The 24274-nt window shown below is 38.3% G+C and overlaps 1 protein-coding gene across 1 annotated transcript in view; it reads right to left on the reverse strand.

Annotated features, from left to right (window-relative positions):
* The window catches only part of LOC126184939 (serine/threonine-protein kinase MARK2-like), a 297700-nt gene extending 287945 nt beyond the window's left edge, over nucleotides 1–9755 (reverse strand). Inside the window, exons 1-2 of the mRNA XM_049927665.1 lie at nucleotides 9620–9755; nucleotides 7920–8147 (exon numbers count right to left, since the gene is read on the reverse strand). Coding sequence (XP_049783622.1) covers nucleotides 7920–7994 — 75 coding nt within the window. The 5' untranslated portion in view covers nucleotides 7995–8147; nucleotides 9620–9755. The remainder of the gene's footprint in view (nucleotides 1–7919; nucleotides 8148–9619) is intronic.
* Nucleotides 9756–24274: the final 14519 nt, after the last annotated feature.

Consider the following 24274-nt stretch of genomic DNA (forward strand, 5'->3'; position numbering starts at 1 on the left):
CATAGGAAAGGGCATGAAAAATGCTGTAAAATTATATTTATCACAGGTCTGCAGCTCAATTCGGAAAGCTTCTACAATAATTCTAAAAACTGCCGTTCCCTGTTTTTGACCACTTTTATAATAACTTAAAAACTATGAAATTCAGAAACAAGTTGACATAACTCAGTAAAATTATATATTTTTCTAAGTCTATACTAGGGTGTCCAGTTCATTTTCACTGAAAAAGGGGACACTTAAAATAAATTAGAGAAAAACCTGAAAAAAAGGACATAAATATTGTATCGACAAATTTAATACATATACTTGCACTCAGATGATCCCAAATCACTTTTTACAATTATTCTGCCACACTATCACTGTACTTTTCACTTTTATGTACTTTATCAAGAAGTGCATTTTTGTTTGAAGTTGTATCATAAAAGTCAGTACACGATACACCATTAAAGTGTGTTTTGACAATGAGCAAGGCCCTCACTGTTTCTACTTTCATTCTGTTCCCCCCCCCCCCCCCCCCCCATCTGAGCGCAAAGAGTTCACTAACGAAAACACACGTTCCACAGCAACATTTGACCCAGGAATTGCCAGACAAAAGTCCACCAAATGAATTATGTTTTTCATGTTAATGTTTTTACTTTTGAAATAACCAAACATGTGCTGCCAACTGCCTATCCATTTCTGTTACTGATTTTAAGTTTACATAGTAGTCACTCATGCATTTATTTGCTCTTTTCATTTGATCACTCATGCGATGTTTCTTCGTCTTAATGTGATTCACAATGTCAGACCTTCCACAATGACCAACAGCAAATTTTGATCTGCACAACATACATTCTACAAGTTTCTCCACTACCAGTGATAAAAGGAAACTCGCTTTTTATATTGCTGTTAAAATTACACTTTCATTCTGGCATAATGAAACACCGATTGCACAGTGCAAAACATTAACAGTGTGGTGACGAAAGCCAGAGAGCAAGTATCAGTGGTGTAGAGTGTATCTGGACCGAAAGGACAGATTCAGTGGATCGATTTAGAAGAGAAGAATCTACGTTGTTATTCTTAAACTACAGTGCGTTTAAAATTACTTGCAATTTTTGACAGTTCGGTACATGTTTGGGGTATGCTGAAAGTCATCGCACGCTTCCCAGCGTAAATAATTGCACAGTTAATAGCAAGTCAAACAACCAGTAGCGTAAAATACTCTAGCCAAGCAGAATCATAAAAAACGAGACATTTGAGCATAAAAAAAAAAAAAACTTTCAGGACAGCGGGACATTTTGGTAAAAAACAGGACTGTCCCGGGAAAACCGGGACGAATGGACACCCTAGTCTATACCAACAATAGATCAGTGCCAAATTCCAAGAAAATCTGAGATGGTGAGGTTTGGACACTGTGTTGATTTGGCATGGAACATCCCCTAAGTGGATCGCAAATTAGAAATTCTTTCACTGTTCATGCATTAGAATACCAGTTAAAAATATTACCAGCTTTTACTCAGTTTTAGAAAAAGATGGCAACTTTCAATTGATACAAGAAGGAAAATTAGAAAATTAATCCAGAATAAAATGCCTAACAAAGGAAATAAATCTCATTAAACTGACTAACTGTTACTGCGAGAATAAATTACAGCAACAAGACCCATCGTGGAGATAGTATCAAAAGACATCACTGTATCATGGGACAAGTGACAGTTCAAGAATGGGACTGAATTGTAAACGTGATCTTCTACTTAAGACATTAGCTGGAAGTGTTACATATGATCTGCACTCTACAAGATATTGCAAAGTGTTTTTTGCAGGTGCTCAAGCTCAGCACTACTGAAGGATTGGAAGTGGAACAGTCACACCAGCTTGGCTGAGAGCCATGATAACCGCAGGTAGGGAAGCAGCGGGCACACAACAAATTTTGTGTGCTGCTAACCATGAGAATCTATACCACATACTTTGGCCTTTTATGAACACCTACCACATTTCAAGTGCAGTTTGCCCAAATCAGTTTGTAGTCAGAATTGAACAGATTCAAAAATTGAACAAATACTGAAGAATAGTACTCATTTTTACAGGAGAGTGTATGCCAGTGACATATTAAGTGCTTCTTACTGCAATGTTACCTGGGTCTACATAGACAATAAGAGAGTGGTGAGCAAGCAATACGTTTGGAAGCCAGAGACATTGTAACATTCTCATATCAGTAATGGAGCAAAATCTGATATGTAGACAAGAAAATACAGCTGTGTTCTCCGGTCCCACCATATCAGTAACCTCAGAACTAGCAACACATTCCGAAGAAACAGCCTAATATTTGTGACAAGTAAGATCTAAATTTCAAAGCTGTTCTATTAGGATGATGATGATGATTAATAACAGCAATACCACGGGCTACAAGGTTAGCAAGTAAAGCAAGTTGAAAAAGAAAATGCTCCAAAAATTGATATAAACCGTTTCATTTTGTTTATTTTATTTCTCCTAGTATTATTAAAATGTAAACAATCACTAAAAGGCATAAGTTTATAGGTATAATGTTAACTTTTTGGCAGATACTTTATGTCAGTTAAGCAGTTTGTAATTCTGATTAGTCAGAATATGGTAAAAATAAATTTTTCTCAGAGTGCCTAAAAAAGGGGGCTCATGTTATACTTTAGTAAATGCAGTATTCTTGCTTTATATCACACCCAATTACATGTTATTCTCAGTCACATTGCAATGTCGAAATATATGTTCTTGAATATTAGGACATATCCCTACAAAATGTTTTCAAAGCATGTTGTGATGACAACATGCGAGCATTATGTTTATCCTTCTGCCACCAACAGTGAGAGTAGTGACATCACAAGTATCATATGACAAAAATGCAGGTGACTAGTTATCGAGGAAGATACTGCTGACAAAGATCAAGCCCTGGATTTGGAAAGAAATTCTGAAAGAGTTCAAAAATCTGGAACTATACAATGATTATTGGCTTAAATTAGGCAACCTTACATCAGGTAGGACTAAATAAAACAGAACTAGATAAATTTAGTACAAGATTTGATAACATGTTATGGGAGAATTCTGTAACCAGTACACAGAACAAATCCAAACAGAATTGATAACGACTGGTTTCCTGAGGATTGTAATGAAATTAAAAGATATTTTGCATTGTTCATTATAATCATGCCAGTGAAAAACCAAGAATTCAACTGAACGGGTCAAAAAGGGCTGTTACAAAAACATCTGAATTCAGGAAAACAGTGCCGCTATAAATGTATCTGCAAATTACAAAACATTTGCAAATAATAATCTGGCTGCCAATAAATACAAAGTGAGTGAAATAAAATCTGTGACCAAGTATCTGAATCAAAAATTTATACCAATGTGTACAATGAAACAGAATATTACTACTGATGTATCACTCATGAAATTTAAGAGATGCATATCTTACAAACAATTCAATCGATCAAAATGATATGATCCAGTATTACATTTTACAAATTATGTGAGCCAGATTCAGGTTATTGCTATGACTTCACAATATATACAGTCTATGACAAGATAAACAGTGATGATTGCACCTCGAAGTGCTGTCAAAGAGCTATCACAGTAGGTACTACACAGAGGACACATTTTATGCCTACATAATTTGTACTCTTCACCAAAATTATTCATGACATTAAAACACAATTATAAAACAAATGTCATTGGCACTGTACATGCAAACAGAAAGAATATGCCAAAAAAGTACTGTAAAGTAAAATTAAGTCGAGGAAATATGTAATGATGATCTACAATGTAACACTCGCTCTAAAACGAAAGCTATGTGAAATGTTCATATAATAATGACATGACACAAATCAGTAGAAATGATTACACAAGAATTCAATCTTTCTTCTAAACCAAGCCATGTTACTGGGTACAAAAGGGAGTGATTGGAAATGGTTGGCAAGACTAAATACTAGCACGCTTCCAATAATGAGAAAATGTATGAAAGATATTGGAAAATTTTATTTTATGTCAGAAATTTGTCTTTTCCATTTATAAATTTTCTGCAACAAACTAAATAATGGGGAAAAAAGTTATGTTGGTTACAGGATACAAATAGCCAAATCATTACTGACTAATATATCAATACCAGATTATCAAGGATAAGGACCAGTGTAATACCAAGATTTACCAGAGAGATTGCATGCAAAACACTGAACTTGTTCTCCTATGCACACTGACAAAATAGCACCAAAATCAAGGTATCAAGTCCGTATAAAGTTTGTGCTAAAAATAAAAAAAATGCAGTGAAACACTGTGGGAGTGCAAGAGATAGTTTAATTACATTTAGCTGTATGTTTTGGATGATATCACATCCTTAAAGATTATTGATTTGTGTTGTTGCCTTTTTTTTCTTTTTTAGAAATGCTGATTTTGCGAATTTTGAATGTATTCAGGAACTGGAGATAAATGGTACTGATTTCTGTTATAATGTATTGACTTAAAATAAATCTTTTGTGGTATTTTTAACCATTATTACATGTGGTTGTAGTTACTCATCAATATTTCACAAAATTAAGACAGTTTGATCTTACAGAGATACTTGCGTCCTGTAAGTCACGCGCAATTGGTACAACGGAGACCGAATGATCATGTCTTCATTTTGGGCCCAGACAGTTGAAACTTAAAACTTACATCAAGTGGTTAAATACTATGGCTCCCCATTCCAAACTGCACATGATTGATCCAGTATGTCACTGCCTGATAAACACAAGCAGCTGCCACTCTTCTTGTTGGAACCTGGCAAAAATTTCTGCTACACCAATGGAGGCAAGCTTCCTGCTGATGAAGTGTGAGAACAAGCTCCTTAAGTCACAAACTTGCTCTCAGACCAGCTTCAGGAAATGGTTTGCCATACAACTTCAACTGACACTCTTAATATTATTTGTATAAGCTGGACTGTGATTGCTGTGTATGTGTAAATCTATATGCAGTGCCACTGGAAAGTGAGTGAAGGGGATCTCAAGGTGTCAATCCTTGTAACAAAGCAGGCCAGCAGACATAAGACAAGCAACATTATTTTTAGATGACTGAAAATTTACATAATATGTGGTCACTCACAAAAAATGAAAGTTATTTGTACCATCTACAGTTATCATAATGTCCATCTATTTATGAAAATACATTTTAATTATCTGCAATTAATGCAGAATGTATTTCATTCATTTGTTCAAACAAACTACAATATATTTTGTACAGGTGGTACACCACAGTTAGTAAATATTTAAAAAAGGTATTTATTTGTGTACAGTTCAAGGCATAACTTTTAAATAAACTACTATCTGCAGAACAATTTCTGTACACTGCAATAACAACTGAAATTGCCAAAGCCATCTGCCTGCTATTTGTGCACAGAAAGCACTACATGAAGAAAACTGAAGAGCAATAAAGCTGGTTCTTACTTATTATACAAAGTAGTAGGAATTTTCTTACTTCTGCTTCCTTAATATTCACAAACATACATATGTAAAAGGACAAATTTTAGTACTTTTCATGATTACAAAGCCTATCACAGATCCCCCCCCCCCCCCCCCAAACAGCTGGATAACCAAATACATTCAGGAACAAATAACTTCCAAAAAAAAAAAAAAAAAAGAAATTCACACACAAGATGGAAGCAGCCTGTACTTGTTCCATTCAATACGAAAATCAACAGTAAAAATTAAGTGCTCACAGTTGTGTACGGAAATTGTTTTTTGACCAGAATATATGCATGAAATTTTTTTTATGGTTATATTTCTAGGGTTTCTTTTATTTTTGCTGTTGGTTTTCGTATTGAATGGAACAAGTACAGGCTGCTTCCATTTTGTGTGTGAATTTCAGTTTTCTTGGAAGTTATTCATTCCTGAATGTATTTGGTTATCTAGCTGTTTGGCGGGAAAAAAAATTCTGCGATAGGCTTTGTGATCATGAGAAGTACTAAAATCTGTCCTTTCAAAAGCATATTCAATGTATTATTTACTGAGGTATTTGTAGATGGGAACAGCTTCAGTCAATTTAGGCCAAGTTCTCGAATAATAGTGACACTGATGTACCAAGCAATTTTATCTTCGAAACAACATTTGTAACAGTGACAAAGTCACACTGCATTTATGGATCAAGAAATAACCACAAGTTTGCTAAAATTTATGCCAAAGACAATAACAACCATAGTAACATAATAAATCCAAGTAAGGATAGTCAGAATTTGATGCCCTATAGATATTAAGCCACTAAAGATGTACCAAAAAATCTGATCAGATAAAGATCTAGAAATCATCTTCCTATTTGTAAAAATATGATTTAGGAAGGTGTAACAACTCTAAATTAGAAATGTGAGGAGATTCAAAACTATTTTTGTTCCAAATATTAATCCTTTATTTCAACCTTACTTTGTGTCATTGTAAGTTGAATATTTGATATTTGAAGACCAAGATGTAGGGGTGGATTGATTTGTCTGGTCTCTCTAGTTATTACAGAACAGCTTAATACTCTCCACCAAGATACAACAGCAGTGTCATGTCCTCATGCATGTCTATTCTGAGTTTTGCCTTCCCACTACATAATTATTTTTAAAAACAGACAAATCAATATAAGTGAAACTAAGAAAAAACTTAATTATAAGCCTTAGTTTCCCTCCACACAATTTTCACAAACAAGACAAAAGAAAAAAAATATTTGTACTAATATTCCTTGCAGTGCACATGTACAATGTGGGATACAAACAGCAGAACCAACAGCACCCACTGCTATAATGATGCAATGCCACACATGTATGAGGGGGAAAGGGGGGGGGGGGGGGGGAGAGGAGAACTTACTAAGTTTACATCAAGCCCTCATACCCTCTGTCTAATATTGTAGATAACCCAAGACAGTACATCACTGAATAATAGGTTTCTAACATACATTTCAGATAACACACCAACAATAATAGCTTACACCAATCAATAAGCAAATCATTTACTTTAAAAAATGCAATGGGATTGGTCAAGGCACCACATCAACACTGAATGTGAAAACACACAAGCTGACACTCAAAATTTAACTGTGATACTGTCAAAAGTAGTGAAATACTAGTTGAACCTGCTGAGAGCAGTTGTTAGTTTGTGCCCATGGCATAAAGGTGATGTGTTCCACATCATAAATGTGCAAATAAAGATAGAACAGACAACTATCAATATTTATTTTGCTCCTATATTATTCTTTAAAATGAAGGTTGAGATTAAAGACTGATCTGTAACATAGCCCAAAGGCCAGGTAAGTTATGAAAGTTCTGGGTTGGTGATGCAAAGAAATGTGATGTCACCAGAATATCTATCACTTATGGGACAGATTTCACACTATTAGATTTTGATGAGTGGCTGAAGTACTCCATTTAATGATGTGATGGGACAGAGCAGACAGCTGGTACCATACTTCCAGATACAGGTTTGCTCAATTTCAAGGTTGAAACTATGTACAGTCGACCATTGATACTTGAAAGAGTTTGGTACTCATAGTAATCCAGATCTGACAGCAAATACAGCTACTCTGTATCCTAATTATAATACGTCAAATACTTTGCCAGAGAACCGTCTGCACTACTGGTCAGTGTCCACACAACCAAGACTTCAGGACAGAGGAGAGTGCAGTTGGGGGCTGTTCAACAGCAGCACACTTTAACCTAAACATTCTCAATGCCATGACAATATCTACATTTGGCGAAAATGATGAGTCCCCATAACAGCAGTAACTCAAACTGCTTAAGTTTCAACCAACAAGATCTTAATCGGAAATGTTATTACATTTTATTTCAGTATCAGTATTCCTTTTCAGTCACCACTTGTTTGGACACAAATTTCACCACACACACCTTTCGGACACAAATTTCACAACACATACGTTTGCCCACACAAATTGAAAACATCCCATTGACAAAATCTTACCTTTGTATTGCTGACATGGTCAGCTGGCAGGGATTCAGGCACAGTCTGTAATGTTGTTCTCATGGTTGAGGACATTGCTGCACTCTCTGCACAGATAGGAATGAGAGGTGGCGGCAACAGCGGGTCCAGGAAGAAATGGAAGTGGTGTGGCCAATTAGGTCCCACTTTCCACTTCCTCTTACCATGGAAGCCAGGAAGTGTTCTCCAACACGCCTTTCCCCACTACACCTTCACAAACAAGAAAACGTTGCTGTTGATTTATGATAAACACTTACGTGAAAATGTTAAAAGCACTAACATAAATTTACTTATCACAACAAAAATGCTATACAATTAAAAGTGGAAGTCAAATAAAAGGTTACAAATGTATCAAAAATATTTTTAAACTTTTCAGGGCAAACTGCTACAAGTACTTCAATTATTCTACAATCATTGTACACATTACATAAACAACTCTTCAAGCAACAACAGAAAGACATTTACATACACATTAACTTGAAAAATGTTAGGCAAAATGTAAAGATGATGACTCAATGTACCTTCCATATTTCTCTGTTGGAGGAGGAAAGAAAATTTACATTGTTTTCCTTCTAACACATCTAAATAGGGCAGTGGAACTAAATGAAAAAGGCAATCGAACTGCAGTACTCATACGTGACAAAGCTGTAACACATAGGTGCCAACAAACGTTTGCGAGAAATATGTTTTACTTTGAACGGGTTTGCATTAAACTAAGTTACTGATGTCGCATACTTGTTTCCACAGGATAATTTTATGTTAAACGTTCTCTTTGATTCCTTTTCCAATTCTTTGAATGGTAATTGTGTTATCAGCTGAAACTAAATTCTAATATGAGTAAACGAGTTCTGTATTAGCTGTCACAGCCTAAGCAATGTAAAAATGGAGTTCGAGGTTTGAGGCACAGCTCACAAACTGTCCATTTCTATTAATACCGGCCACCGCTTCTCCTCAAATTAATTTTATTTTGTACTTCAGTATCATTTATAGTATTGTGTCAAAAGGAAGCGGTCTGCTCAAAGTACAGTCAATACAAACTAAACGAAAACAAACAGTGGAAATTTCTGATCCTGAGAATACAATTTAAAATTAGGCCCACGGCTCACTGAAGTTCATTTAAATCATAATGTACTATCTTCGCAGTATAAATTACCCGTCAGCAGCAAAAAAAAAGTCTCTATAGGCGCCACTGCCATATCAGATGTAAGACAGTTTCAGCGAAGAACAGGAGTGTTCCTGTTTTAGTCTCCTTAGTGTTATTCCGAAATACAAGTGCACCACATGAGGTCAAGGCACACGCAATTACTAGGCACTGTCAGTATGTGCCACCAGAAACACTGAGAACGATCGAGAGAAACATTCATTCACTGCCGGTGGACGTTACAAGGAGCAGTGCAGCCTGCGCTTCTAAGGCAAAAAAAAACAACACCCACAAATCGACAAGGGCTACAATCCTTCCGGTTCCAATCTTTAACAAGCGAAGACCACGCCGATGTTGCACAGATGTCGCTCCTCTCAGCATTTGCTTCTGAAGCTGTCGTATGATCACACCTAACAAGCTTGTAGTGACAAACTAGCCACATCACAAACTGAAAGGTGACGATTGGAATTAGTTGTGAAGCACTAGATTAGCCTGTACACGTAATATTAAGACTTATTTTCTGTCTCCGGGATGTACTAACCCATTGGTATGGTGCAGAATCCAATAATAAACATGTAAACCCCTGGTTTTCCACCTCAACTCATTACAAACTTAGTTCCAAGATGGCCGAAATATCCTGCCCACACAAATTCTGCCACTGCGCAACTCGTAACATTTTTCTCCCATTGGCTAAATAACATTTGACGTCACAGTACATACTGACCCAATAATACTATCTGTACACTCAAGATTGTTGCTAAAACTGAAAATTAGCTGCATAAACGACTGCGAATCTCACACTGCTTATTTATTGCTAGTTACAATTATTCCATATGCTCACTACAGTACGCATGAGGGCATGTATTCCTCTCTCATGCAAGGTAGATTACATACATAACATTGATTCCAGTATTTGTCATCCGAGTTGGAAGCGCAAATACGAATTTCGTCTGCGGATGACCAAAATCCGTGTATATGCAAAAAAATATATTATCGATGAACGTCTATGATAAACACAATCTTAAGTCACGTATGCGAATCAAAGCTACAGGATGAATCACATGAGTAACCTCTCAAGTGTTAAAAAGACACTTGCTTTTTTTAATAACTCATCGAGATAACAGGCATTAGTAGCCGCCGGGAATCATGTACGCCTGTGCTGTGATACAACACATCACATACATTTACCTCCTAGGATTAAAACACAGTGCTGAATATACTAAAATGACGTACCTGTCTCATTAAAAAACGCATTATATCTGATTGACTAAGCAGTGTCAGTGTAATTTGCATTATATTTTAGCACGGTGGCGAGGACTGGATTTTTTTATTCAAATGCCGCTCCAGGAGGACATCTTCAGGGCTCTTCATTGAGCCATGCCAAGCTCGCAATTACGGTTTAACTTAGTGGTTCGATATGGGTTGTTGTCATTATGAAATATCAATCAGAGGCAGCATATATGAGTCTTTACCTCAGTAAGTACAGATCTATGACACTTCAAAACTCGATATGTTTGTATATTTATACGCAAATATAAAATCAGTCCTTTATTTATTATAAGGTTTCGAGTTTAGCATGGCAACTACTACGCTTCTTTCTTGACAGGCTTGCCGTTACCTTTCCCCGACTTGTTAATGAAACGTAAATAGTGTCTTTGCGTTGTGTCGTTGAATGTGATTAGCACGTGTGCAGTATAGTGCTCCTGCTCCACTTGCCAGTCCAGTTCTGGTAAGGGACATCTGCTCTATCACAAGAACTCGAACTGGTGACAGCACTAGTAGCGTGCGGCCGGATTCACAGACGCAACTGAATGGACTCCGAAGTTTGTGGCATACCGGTACTGAAACGGCACAGCAGCAGCATAGTGAGCACGCAGCATTCAATGGCGTCATTAAAGTGATGCTACTTTTGCCATGTAACAAACAATTCAACTCTGTTGTACTTTGAGACGCCACTATAGCATTCAAGCACCACTGAATAGTACCGTTAGAGCGGTCCCTAGTAGCTGTATTTCGAAACACCAGCATACTGTCGTAGTTATCGTAATTATTACTACTATACTCTGTTCGATTTCAGTATATTCTGGTTTTCTTATTGAAAAAAAGCCCAAACGTGGTCGGCAGGTACACTTTCGCAGTTTCTGCAACTACAAGAACAACAACATAATGTTACTGATAACTGTCAAACTTACGTAACAGTGTGTGTGTGTGTGTGTGAGAGAGAGAGAGAGAGAGAGACAGACAGACAGACAGAGAGAGAGTTAGTGAGCGCGCGCGTTTGTGTGTGTGTGTGTGTGTGTGTGTGTGTGTGTGTGTGTGTGCATTCATATACAATATTTACAAACGAGCGAATGATGTATCCCACAATCTTGAAATCTGCCTAAAATAAACTTTATATGCAGCCAAAAAACGAGTTGTATGAACATCGTGGTGTGAGCAGTGGCGGACTAAGTCGGTGGCCTGGGGTGTCAATCCTAATTGAGGCCCCCTGGTCTGCTTAGAAAGTGATGTATTTGTAGCCCACATATTAGAAAAAATATATAGATGTTATGGCTGACAAGAAAGTCAACTACTTATACACTGAAGAGCCAAAGAAACTAATAACCCTGCCTAATTTCGTGTAGAGCCCCTGTGAGCACGTTGAAGTGCCGCACGAAGAGGCATGGATTCGACTAATGTTTGAAGTAGTGCTGGAGGGAATAGACACCATGAATCTTGCAGGGCTGTCTATAAATCAGTAAGAGTGCGAGGAGGTGAAGTTCTCTTCTGAACAGCACGTTGCAACGCATCCTATGTAACATGTAATATGTAATAAAAGACAAAGGTGATATGAATAATGTTCATGTCTGGGAAGTTTTGGTGGCCAACGGAAGTGTTTAAACTCAGAAGAGTGTTCCTGAAGCCACCCTGTAGTAATTCTGGACGTGTGACGCGTCGCATTGTCCTGTTGGAATTACCCAAGTCCGTTGGAATGCACAATAGACATGAATGGATGCAGGTGGTCAGGCAGGATGCTTATCTACATGTCACCTGTCAGAGTCATATCTAGACGTGTCAGGGATCCCATATCACTCCAATTGCACACGCCCCACACCATTACAGAGCCTCCACCAGCCCGAACAGTCCCCTGCTGACATGCAGGGTCCATGGATTCATGAGGTTATCTCCATATCTGTACATGACCATCAGCTTGCTACAATTTGAAACGAGACATGTCAGACCAGGTAACGTGTTTCCAGTCATCAACACTCCAGTGTCGGTGTTGACAGGCTCAGGTGAGGTGTAAAGTTTTGTGTCGTGCAGTCATCAAGCGTGAACAAGTGGGTCATCAGCTCTGGAAACCCATATCATTGATGTTTCGTTGAATGGTTTGCACGCTGACACTTGTTGATGGCCCATCATTGAAATCTGCAGCAATTTGTGGAAGCGTTGCTCTTTTTTCACGTTGAACGATTCTCTTCAGTCGTCATTGGTCCCGTTCTTACAGGAAACTTTTCTGACCACAGCGATGTTGGAGATTTTATGTTTTACCAGATTCCTGATATACACGATACACTCATGAAATGGTCGTACGGGAAAATCCCCACTTCATCATTACTTCGGAGACGCTGTGACCCACCACTCATGCGGAAATTATAACACCACATTCAAACTAACTTAAATCTTGATAGCCTGCCGTTGTACTAGCAGTAACCAGTCTAACATCTGTGCCAGACCCTTGTCCTATATAGGCTTTGCCGACCGCAGTGCCATATTCTACCTGTTTACATATCGCTGTATTTGAATACTTTGGCGTTTCAGAGTAATATGCTCCAGTAATTGTAAAATATGTAATAAAAGACAAAGGTGATATGAATCATCATTTAGAACAGCCACCATCAGGTAGAGTGCACAGAAATGATAAAGAATAGAATTAGAAAATTACTTTTTATTTTATATGCTTGGAGACAAAACCTGTACAATTATGTACAATTAATTATACTATTGATATTATTACACTACATGTTCTCATGTCTTTTTTTCTGACATTCTCAGTAACATCATTGAAATCTATTTCATTGGAAACTTTTGCTTCATTTGATAAAATGGACAGACTGACTGAGCGTTCTTGATTCATTGTAAAGTGAAGACAATTTAGTTTAGAAAAACGTCTCTCCCATGATGTGACTGAGGCAAAATCTTCAAGCAGTATTGGACTGTAGGTGATGTAAATCTAATTATTCATTAAATAACCATTTAATCATAAACTGAAGAAATTATTGGGCTTTTCATCTATCAGCAATGTACAACTTCGCACCTACATGCCTATGATCTCATTTTATTTCTTGCTATAACTGCTCTTTATCGGATTTATCGCAAATATCTTCTATATTCTCCAGTGACATAGTCAGAGCATCATAGAAAGCTTTAAGCATAAATTTTGTATCAAAAATTTGGAAAAATTCTATGAATTCCTTCATGGGAACATACTGTACTTACATAAATTAATACTTGCTCCATGGATCATGAACAAGACAGTTTGCAATGATGTGGAGTGTGTCACTTTAACATAAATCTTCTTTACACAAAATAATAATAATTATTATTTTTTTCTTTTTTTTACAGTTACTACTTCATATCTAAAATTCATCTATTGAGTGGAAGGAGTTATCATTCAGAAATTGTTTTAATTTGTTTTTAAATTTTGGATGGCTATCTGTCAGGCTTTTAATGGTGTTTGGCAAATGACCAAAGTTTTTTGTGGCAGCATAATTCGCCACTTTCTGTGCCAAAGTCAGATTTAACCCAGGATAGTGAAGATCCTGCTTTCTTCTGGTGTTTTAGCTATGCACTTTGCAGTTGTTTTTGAATTGGGATGTGTTGTTAATAACAAATTTCATAAGTGAATACATGTATTGCGAAGGTACTGTGAATATCCTGAGTTCCTTAAATAAATGTCTGCAAGGTGATCTTAGATGGGCTCCAGCTATTATTCTGCATACACGCTTTTGTACAATGAATATTTTTTCTTGTAATGATGAATTACCCCAAAATATGATGCCATATGAAAGCAGTGAATGAAAATAGGCATAGTAGGCTTATTTACCGATATGTTTATCACCAAAAGTTGCAATACCCCTAATAGCATAACTAACTGAACCTAGCCTTTTCAGCAGATCATCGACATGTTTCTACCAATTCAATTTCTCATCAATGCACGCACCCATAAATTTTGAATATTCTGCTTTAGCAAGAGACTTCTGTTCAAAGTTTTATCAATTTATTTACGATTTCCTCAGCTGATTTTTGTTTGTTGGGTATGTTTACCATACTTGTATCATCAGCAAAAAGAACTAGCTTTGCATCTTCAGAAATACAGAGTGGCAGGTCATTAATATATATTAAGAACGATAAGTGACCCAAGACTAAACCCTGTGGGACACCATTCTTGATACCTCCCCAGTTAGAGGACTCTGCTGGTTTTTGTAGACTGGTTGTAATGTTAATTTCAACCTTCTGCATTCTTCCAGTTAAATATGACTTAAACCATGTGTGCACTGTCCCTCTCATACCACAATACTTAAGCATATCTAGAAGAGTTTCATGATTCACACAATCCAAAGCCTTTGAGAGATCACAAAACATCCCAATAGATGATGTGCAGTTATCCAGTTATTTAGTATTTGATCAGTGAAAGAATATATAGCATTTTCTGCTGAAATGTCTTTCTGAAAACCAAGACGACATTTTGTTAGTAATTCATTTTTACAGATGTGTAATGCTACCCCTGAATACATTACTTTTTCAAGAATTTTGGATAAAGCTGTCAGAAATGAGATTGGGTAGTAGTTGATAGCATCAGACCGACCCCTTTTATATGCAATGGATTAACAATAGCGTATTTCAGTCTGTCTGGAAAAATGCCCTGTTTCAGTGAGTTACTACATATATGGCTGGGAATCCTACTTACCTGCTGGAGACAAGCTTTTCGTACTCTGTTGGAAATGCCATCAATTCTCAATTCCAAGTGAACCTTTATTTTTGAGTGAATTTTTTATTTTCCTAATTTCAGCAGGAGAGCTGGGTTGAATTTCAGTTTTATCAAATTGCATAGGTACTACATCTTCCACATACTGCCTTGCGTTTTCTAATGAATAGCTGGATCCTATTTTCTCTACAACACTTAAAAAAAAAACGATTGTTAAAAATGTTTTCTGCTTCTGACTTCTTGTTAACGAACTTTTCTATGAATTTGATAGAAATACAGTCTTCCGGTGCTCTTGTTGCCCTGTTTCCCTTTTAAGAATATTCCACATTGTTTTAATTTTATTATCAGATGTGCTAATCTCAGACATAATGCACATTCTTCTGGACTTTTTAATAACTTTTCTTAACACATAGCAGTACTTTTTATAATGTTTCACTGTTTATGGATCATTTCTCCTCCTAGTTATAAGATACATCTACATCTACATCCATACTCCGCAAGTCACCTGACGGTGTGTGGCGGAGGGTACCCTGAGTACCTCTATCGGTTCTCCCTTCTATTCTAGTCTCGTATTGTTCGTGGAAAGAAGGATTGTCGGTATGCTTCTGTGTTGGCTCTAATCTCTCTGATTTTATCCTCATGGTCTCTTCGCGAGATATACGTAGGAGGGAGCAATATACTGCTTGACTCTTCGGTGAAGGTATGTTCTCGAAACTTTAACAAAAGCCCGTACCGAGCTACTGAGCGTCTCTCCTGCAGAGTCTTCCACTGGAGTTTATCTATCATCTCCGTAATGCTTTCGCGATTACTAAATGAACCTGTAACGAAGCGCGCTGCTCTCCATTGGATCTTCTGTATCTTTTCTATCAACCCTATCTGGTACGGATCCCACACTGCTGAACAGTATTCAAGCAGTGGGCGAACAAGCGTACTGTAACCTACTTCCTTTGTTTTTGGATTGCATTTCCTTAGGATTCGTCCAATGAATCTCAGTCTGCCATCTGCTTTACCGACGAACCACTTTATATAATCATTCCATTTTAAATCACTCCTAATGCGTACTCCGAGATAATTTATGGAATTAACTGCTTCAAGTTGCTGACCTGCTATTTCGTAGCTAAATGATAAGGGATCTATCTTTCTATGTATTCGCAGCACATTACACTTGTCTACATTGAGATTGAATTGCCAATCCCTGCACCATGCGTCAATTCACTGCAGATCCTCCTGCATTTCAGTACAATTTTCCATTGTTACAACCTCTTGATACACCACAGCATCATCTGCAAAAAGCCTCAGTGAACTTCCAATGTCATCCATAAGGCCATTTATGTATATTGTGAATAGCAACGGTCCTATGACACTCCCCTGCGGCACACCTGAAATCACTCTTACTTCGGATGACTTCTCTCCATTGAGAATGACATGCTGCGTTCTGTTATCTAGGAGCTCTTCAATCCAATCACACAATTGGTCTGATAGTCCATATGCTCTTACTTTGTTCATTAAACGACTGTGGGGAACTGTATTGAACGCCTTGCGAAAGTCAAGAAACACGGCATCTACCTGGGAACCCATGTCTATGGCCCTCTGAGTCTCGTGGACGAATAGTGCGAGCTGGGTTTCACACGACCGTCTTTTTCGAAACCCATGCTGATTCCTACAGAGTAGATTTCTAGTCTCCAGAAAAGTCATTATATTCGAACATAACACGTGTTCCTAAATTCTACAACTGATCGACGTTAGAGATATAGGTATATAGTTCTGCACATCTGTTCGACGTCCCTTCTTGAAAACGGGGATGACCTGTGCCCTTTTCCAATCCTTTGGAACGCTATGCTATTCTAGAGACCTACAGTACACCGCTGCAAGAAGGGGGGCAAGTTCCTTCGCGTACTCCGTGTAAAATCGAACTGGTATCCCATCAGGTCCAGCGGCCTTTCCTCTTTTGAGCGATTTTAATTGTATCTCTATCCCTCTGTCGTCTATTTAGATATCTACCATTTTGTCATCTGTACGACAATCTAGAGAAGGAACTACAGTGCAGTCTTCCTCTGTGAAACAACTTTGGAAAAAGACATTTAGTATTTCGGCCTTTAGTCTGTCATCCTCTGTTTCAGTACCATTTTGGTCACAGAGTGTCTGGACATTTTGTTTTGTTCCACCTACAGCTCTGACATAAGACCAAAATTTCCCTTTTCTGTTTACAAAACTTTTTATCCTTTTAGTAAGCTGTGGGTTTTTAGATGGTTTCTTACAATTATATTTCACTGTTTTCTAAGGGAAACTATTTCCAAATACGCTCTCAAAGATATCAAAAATGGATTAAATTTTAAATTAGCATCAGGTTCCCCATACACTTCATCCCAGTTTACCTAAAATTTTCAATTGTTGAATCGTTAATTGAACACAGTATTTTGGAAGACTGTTTTTTGTTACTGTATGGAGCTATGTCATATACTGTAACTAGCACGCATCATGATCAGACAGCCCATTCTTAATAGGAAAAGTGTTTATTTGATTAAATTTATCTTGGTCTATAAAAACATTATCTGTCAGTGTACTGCTTTCCTGTATCACCCAAGTAAGAAAATCAATAACTTACATCAAATTGGAAGAACCAAGTAATACTTCAGGATCAAGCTTGCTGTTGGACTCTTTCAGAAAATCTACATTGATATCAACACAAACAATAATTTGCTTCCCTCTGTCTGCCAGATAGCACAACAAAGAATCCTAGTTTTTCAACAATAGCTGAAAATTTCCCATTGGGGACCTATATGTGGCTACAATTATAAAAATACCATTATTTAGCTTACGCTTACATGCACATACTTCTGTATGTTGCTCCACACAAAATTTTTTACTTTCCAAATTTTTCACACTAGGACAGATTTTGACATATATTGCAACTCCTCCTCTCTCCATAGTGCCTCTACTTACATGTGCTGAAAGCTTATATCCACCTACATTTACCATTTCCATAGCTGTGACTATATGATGCTCAGACAGGCACATTACATCTATTTCACCCTCAGTTTCTAAATCTTATAAACAAACAAGAAGCCCATCTACTTTTCTTTAATCCCCTGATAGTCTGATGCAATATGCTGACATTATTTTCACTGAGCTTTTATGAGAATCTTGTGGCATACTAACATTATTTTTCACTGTACTGTTATGAGAATCTTGTGCTGTTTTAACATATGTAATACCTGCCTGTCTGAGCTTTTCATTCAGTCAATGTTGGATGACTGGTTACTGATCTTAGCCTAAAAAAGAGGTACTCCCATGAGTTCCAGTGCCCCTCTTAAAGATTTTGCTATCATCCCAATCAATTTACCCTTCCCTTTCCTATTGAGATGCAGGCCATGTCTTGTGAAATACCACCTATTAATACCATCAACAGGAACGAAACCTATGCCTGACAAAGTAGCCGCCTGAAGCAGCTGATCTAACTCCATATTGACCTTCCTGACAGAGCTGTTCAATTGGGGCCGATCACAAAATGCAGGAACCAAGCCAACATTTGTATGGTTCTTTACAGATGCTATTTTTACCAGATCACGCTCAACATTGGAGACCTGATCCCTATCAATACTGTTTCTCGCTCCACCCACTACAACAACATGATCCTGCTTTGTGAAACCCTTTCACATTGATCCTACAGCCTCCATCACTTGGCTAAGACATGCAGTGAGCTTGAAAATACTCATGACATTTCTTGCATAAATCGGTCTATACATTAAAACATTGATTGACAAACTTCTTGAAGCGATAATCCAGCTCCATGAGTTAGTTAACCCAGCATTGTTACATTTTCCCCTCTTCCTTCGTCGTTGGTCCATGTAATTGCATTGCATTTTTAGTGCCAAAAGTAACAGTGTTTTCTATAGCTGTAGTTAATCCCATCACTGAAAACTCATTCAGGGCTTTTATATTTGAGAAGCCCTTCATCTGGTGTCGTTTTTACAGACTGAAGACACCGTTGGATTAAATTTACGTTCACCAGTATTGTGTGCCAAAAGTTGATGTACATCAGAGAGGTAACAACATACAGTATATTGCTGGGAGGATCAAGCTGGCTGCAGATCAAGTATCAAGGTTGGATGGATTTTGCATATGGTCCATAGTTCTCGCAATCGGTTCGCTGTTTTCTTTCAACACTTTAACTAAATTAAAATGAACACTCCAGCGAGTATCAGACAATTGTTTCAAACTTTAGAAGTAATACCTGTCTATCAGTAGAAGATGAGAGGAATGAGTGTAAGTACTCTACAGTTCCAAAACAGGTGACAATAGAGGGAACACAAGAGAATGCATGAACTCCATAAAGATTGACTTCTGAAATGTTTCATCATACTCCTCCATGTACACTTGACACTATCGTGGTACCTTAAGCCCCATACACCCCAATATCCAGCCCACCTTTTCCCAGCTGCTGTGGAATATCTTTTGACGTATCCACTGCAGTCTTTCCCGACATGAAAAAAACGTTACAACACTTTTTTGTGGTCAATACTGGCGCAAAAAAATCTAGATCAAGTATTGATCTTGAAGTGTAAAAACCATTGCTTATTTCAAATTGCCTCTTGGTTGCTGAATATATGTTTGCCTTGTTTGGAATTTAATGCAAAATAGTCTCGTCCTGGGGTCTCCAAATCTTGGGACCCTAAGGATTTCGAAGCTCACCAGGAATCCTCTGTCACCCTCTTAATCCATTACTGGGTCTCTCAATGTGTGTGGGAAATAAGCTGACAAGGGTACCTCCCTATCGCAGCCCCCTCAGATTTAGTTATAATTTGGCACAGTGGATAGGCCTTGAAAAACTGAACACAGATCAATCGAGAAAACAGGAAGAAGTTGTGTGTAACTATGAAAAAAATAAGCAAAATATACAAACTGAGTAGTCCATGCGCAACATAGGCAACATGAATGAGAGTGTGAGTTCAGGAGCGCCGTGGTCCTGTGCTTAGCGTGAGCAGCTGCAGAACGAGAGGTCCTTGGTTCAAGTATTCCTTTGTGGGGAAAAGTTTAATTTTTTATTTTCAAACAATTATTCTGTCCGTCCGTCCGTCCGATGCGAGGTAACTGCACCGTAGTATGGGGGCGCTACACCTAAGCAAACGTCGAAACCCACGACGTCAGTCGACTACAGCGCACGGAAGAGAGAGTATTCCTGCTAACGAGGCTTCCTGGCTGGCAGTTGACTGTTCGCTACTCTGGACGAGAGTGCATTAAATACGTGAGACGTATTCCGTGGGCAATATGAATCCAGCAAATAATAGCTCGCGAATTCAATAACAAGGTCAATGAATAGTTTCCGAACAGTAAGGAATCGGAAAGTTCCTTAAGGGATCGAACTTTGCGAAAATAAAGAAAGTAAACTTTACACTTGAGGGTATACTTGAACGAAGGACCTCTCGTTCCCCAGCTGCTCACACTAACCACGGGACCACGGCGCTCCTGAGCTCACAGTCTCGACGATGTTGCCTATCTAGCGCATGGACTGTTCAGTTTGTATATTTTGCTTATTTTCTTCATAGTTCCACACTTCTTCCTCTTTTCTCGATTGATCTGTGTTCAGTTTTTCAAGGCCTATCCACTGTGACAACTTATAACTAAATCTAAGGAGGGTGCGATGGGGAGGTTCCCTTGTGAGAAGCTGAAAACACAGGTTTTCGAAATGCCTACATTAATTAATATAATAAAATTCTAAAATCTTGGAGTGGTGGAGAATCTGCAGGTGTCATTTACATATAGGCTGTTAGGTGGTTTGCCATAGCAGACAGCATTTTTGCCTACGATTAATATTGATTTATAAATGTGTTTGTTGCTCCAGTTTTATTCCTGAACGAAACTTCTTTTTGAATTCATCCTTTGGGTTTCGTTTTCCTTGAGTTTAACTCTTGTCACAGTTCTAATGCCATAATTTGCAGTATAAAATTAATAAATGTATCACTAAATGAGTACAGTACAACTTGAATCTGTTTGAAATTGCTTTATTTGGTTGTGCTGACAGACTGATGTAAAGTGCAGTCTGAAGTCTAGCTTATCTTGAAAGATGATAATCTGTCTGTGTGTTGATGAAACCAATGAATGCGAACGCCAAATGAAAGTTGTGAGAACAGATTGTCCTGTGTGTAGCCCAATACGTTGAACTGAAATGTTTATATTAATTATTAATCTCCATGCAGTGTCTTTTGTTGCAGTCCTAAAATACATGTGTCTCTTTGTAGCATCCATGTTGTGTGAGTGATTTATATTGTGCCCATTTTTTTTTCTTGAAGTTTCTGCAATAGGTTTTGAGCCCAGTCCATGGGTCATAAAGAAATTCGGTACTGTAATTTTGCATTTCGTGACATCATAAACGCATTAGTTCTTGTTGTGGAAAATGTGCAGTTTGTATTGTGTATACATGGACAACTTCTGCACATTCTCATGGGGAATGTTTACTTCTGTAAATCTGAACTGTTTTACAGGGCTGCAAAGGGTTTCCATTGTATCAAGAAACTTTGTGGGGCTAAAAACTGGACCATATAGAAGTTTGCAGTATGAAATTTATTACGTGTACCAAATGGCGTATATGAAGTATGTATTGGTGATGAAGAAAAACTGGCGGCTTCGCCAGCAGATGCGACATCAAAACTCATAGATGAGTTTAATATTGCACTGAAAACATGGTACAATGCTTATCCTGCAGAAAGTCAGATCATTGTCAGATCTGTCGAAGCAAAAGTAATGGCATTGTTGGTTGTGTGTGAAAGTGTGCGAGATATGTGGGACAAGTTGCATGCCCATCTGAACAGAAAACAAAACAGTCTGCAGGTTCTGTTCAGTCATAATTGTTCAGTTTTCATTTGAGTTCAGGAGATGACATGGTGACGCATCTCGTTCATTTTGATAACTTGCTTCTTCGAATGCAATAACTCAACGTGAAACTTGATGACATGTCATTAACACTGTGACGATTCGGCACACTGTCTGACGGTTGTGAAAGTTTACGACAGTCAAGGTAAGCAATATCTGAAGATCAACAAACATTGAAACATTTAATGGACTTATTAACAACTGATGAAAATCGTCATACTAATGGAAGGGAGAAACAAGACTACAGCAGCAATTAATATCGATCAGTGGACATAGACGGCAGTGATATGTTTCAATGTGTTTTATCTTTATAAATGTGCTTCTTTGTTCTACTTTTCTGGTACTCGCTCTCGACATGTTGTGGCCCTAACCCGCCGTGTTTGTAATTTGTGCTTTAGGGTAAATATATTAAGTTATCTAGCTGGCGTGGAATTTATTCTTTGTCTCCATCAATTCTATCCACTTAAGGTAACGAAAGAACTAGAATCATCATTGACAGCACTACAATCAATTCGGAGGCACAGCAGCAACCTCAGAATGCAGCTACACAGAATATCACAGCAGAAGCAAGCTCTTCAAATAAACTTACAGTCATCATAGTTTCAGGTAGGAACTTTGGAAATGTTAAACTTGCCACTTTGTGGACAAAACGACTGCACCTATGGTTCAGGCAGGTAGAGAGCATATATTTGCAACATGGCGTCCTAGTTTCACTCGATGGATTTCATTGTGTGGTGGCATATTTGGATGAGGCACAAATTATGCAAGCAAAGAATCTCATGAGATTCTCAAAACAGCTTCAATCAATGAGTGTTCTTTAACCCCAGAGAGCAGATTGCATAAACTGTTACAGGAGATGTCAACTGGTGATATGTTGCTGAAACAAATGTTGGCAAAACTAGAATCACTAGCAGGCAATGATTTTATTATGGGCTTAGGCAGTACTGCCTTAGCAGCACACATCGAATTACTCTTGGCAGTCTTGGCCGACAAATCTGAGACGATGTCTGTATGTTCAGAGCATGAAGGCTGTAACACTGTTGAAAACAGACCAGCATGGCTGGAGACCTCGAACCAAGCGTTACCAGTGAAGACGGGCAAGGTGTCCCCGACTCAGGTATAGTGCCAGCCACGCCTCTAACCAGAACAGAACGACTGACGGAGTGCGTGAGGGAATTACAGGCCATGGTGGCGGCTCTGAAATGCGAGCGAATAGAAATGCACACCAATGCATCAGTCTGTGCAAATTTCCCAAACTAGTTCAACCACCCTGGAAGGGCGTACGCGGTCGTTGACAAAAACATCGCCTACTACTTTCTTTTCTCGCGCATCTACCGTGCCGGGCTTGTAGGAGTCGATCACTACCATGCACAGGCAATGGAGAACATACCCAGGTATGTCATCTGGGAAGATTTCCGCGGGCTCACGCTTTAATGAGCGTCAGTCAACAGGTCATGTACCTCTGACGGGTAACGGGATAAACGAACTGTCTTTATGCCATTGGAAGGCATTGATAGCCATGCAGGTCAGACGCCTATGAGAAGATAGTGCATAAGATTTATGAAGGTAATCGAAAACTAGAGTTTTGAGGAGCTGCAGTTGGCGGATAGGAGGCAACTGTCAAAACAGTTTGGCCTTGCGTGTGCAACTGAGAAGCGGTCTCGTCCGTTATTTGTAGGAGACAACACGTCTGAAACAACATTTTAGGTACACACAGGTTCTGATTGCAGTGTGTTACCGGCTGGAAGTTACACATGCCATGGTTCCAAGGTTCTGATAACTCTAACGGTGGCAAATAATTCCTGAACTGAGATCATGGGAAGAAAGATTTTGACACTCGATTTTGGGCTACAACACATTTACACGACCATTCCTTATGGCAAACGTGACAGAACCGATTTTAGGAACTGATTTTTTTTGTAGTTTTTACGACTCGCTCCAGACCTGTCTTCTAACCATTTCCTAGAAGTGGATCAATTGGCGCAAGTTTCTAACAGATGTGAAGCGGTACTGCAAGAATTCCCAGAGATAACAGATAGGAACGTGGGAACATCTTGCAAGCATGACACTCAGCAAGTAAAGGCCTATCACAGGATTATCCCAGAAAGCCAGAAAGGTCACTGCAGCTGAGGATGACACAGATAGATTACTGAAGGCATCGTGTTCCATCAGATAGGCAATGCGCGTCGTCTATCCAACAAGAAAAAAAAAAAAAAAAAAAAAAAAAAAAAACTGACGCATGTGTGGGGATTATAGAGTCCAAAATCCCCGTATTATTCCCGATAAATATATTACCTCAGGCAGCATACTGCAAAAACGCCACAGCAGGAGCGACAGTTTTCAGTATTATTGACTGCC

The sequence above is a fragment of the Schistocerca cancellata genome, chromosome 1 (genome assembly GCF_023864275.1).
Source record: "Schistocerca cancellata isolate TAMUIC-IGC-003103 chromosome 1, iqSchCanc2.1, whole genome shotgun sequence".
NCBI lineage: Eukaryota > Metazoa > Arthropoda > Insecta > Orthoptera > Acrididae > Schistocerca > Schistocerca cancellata.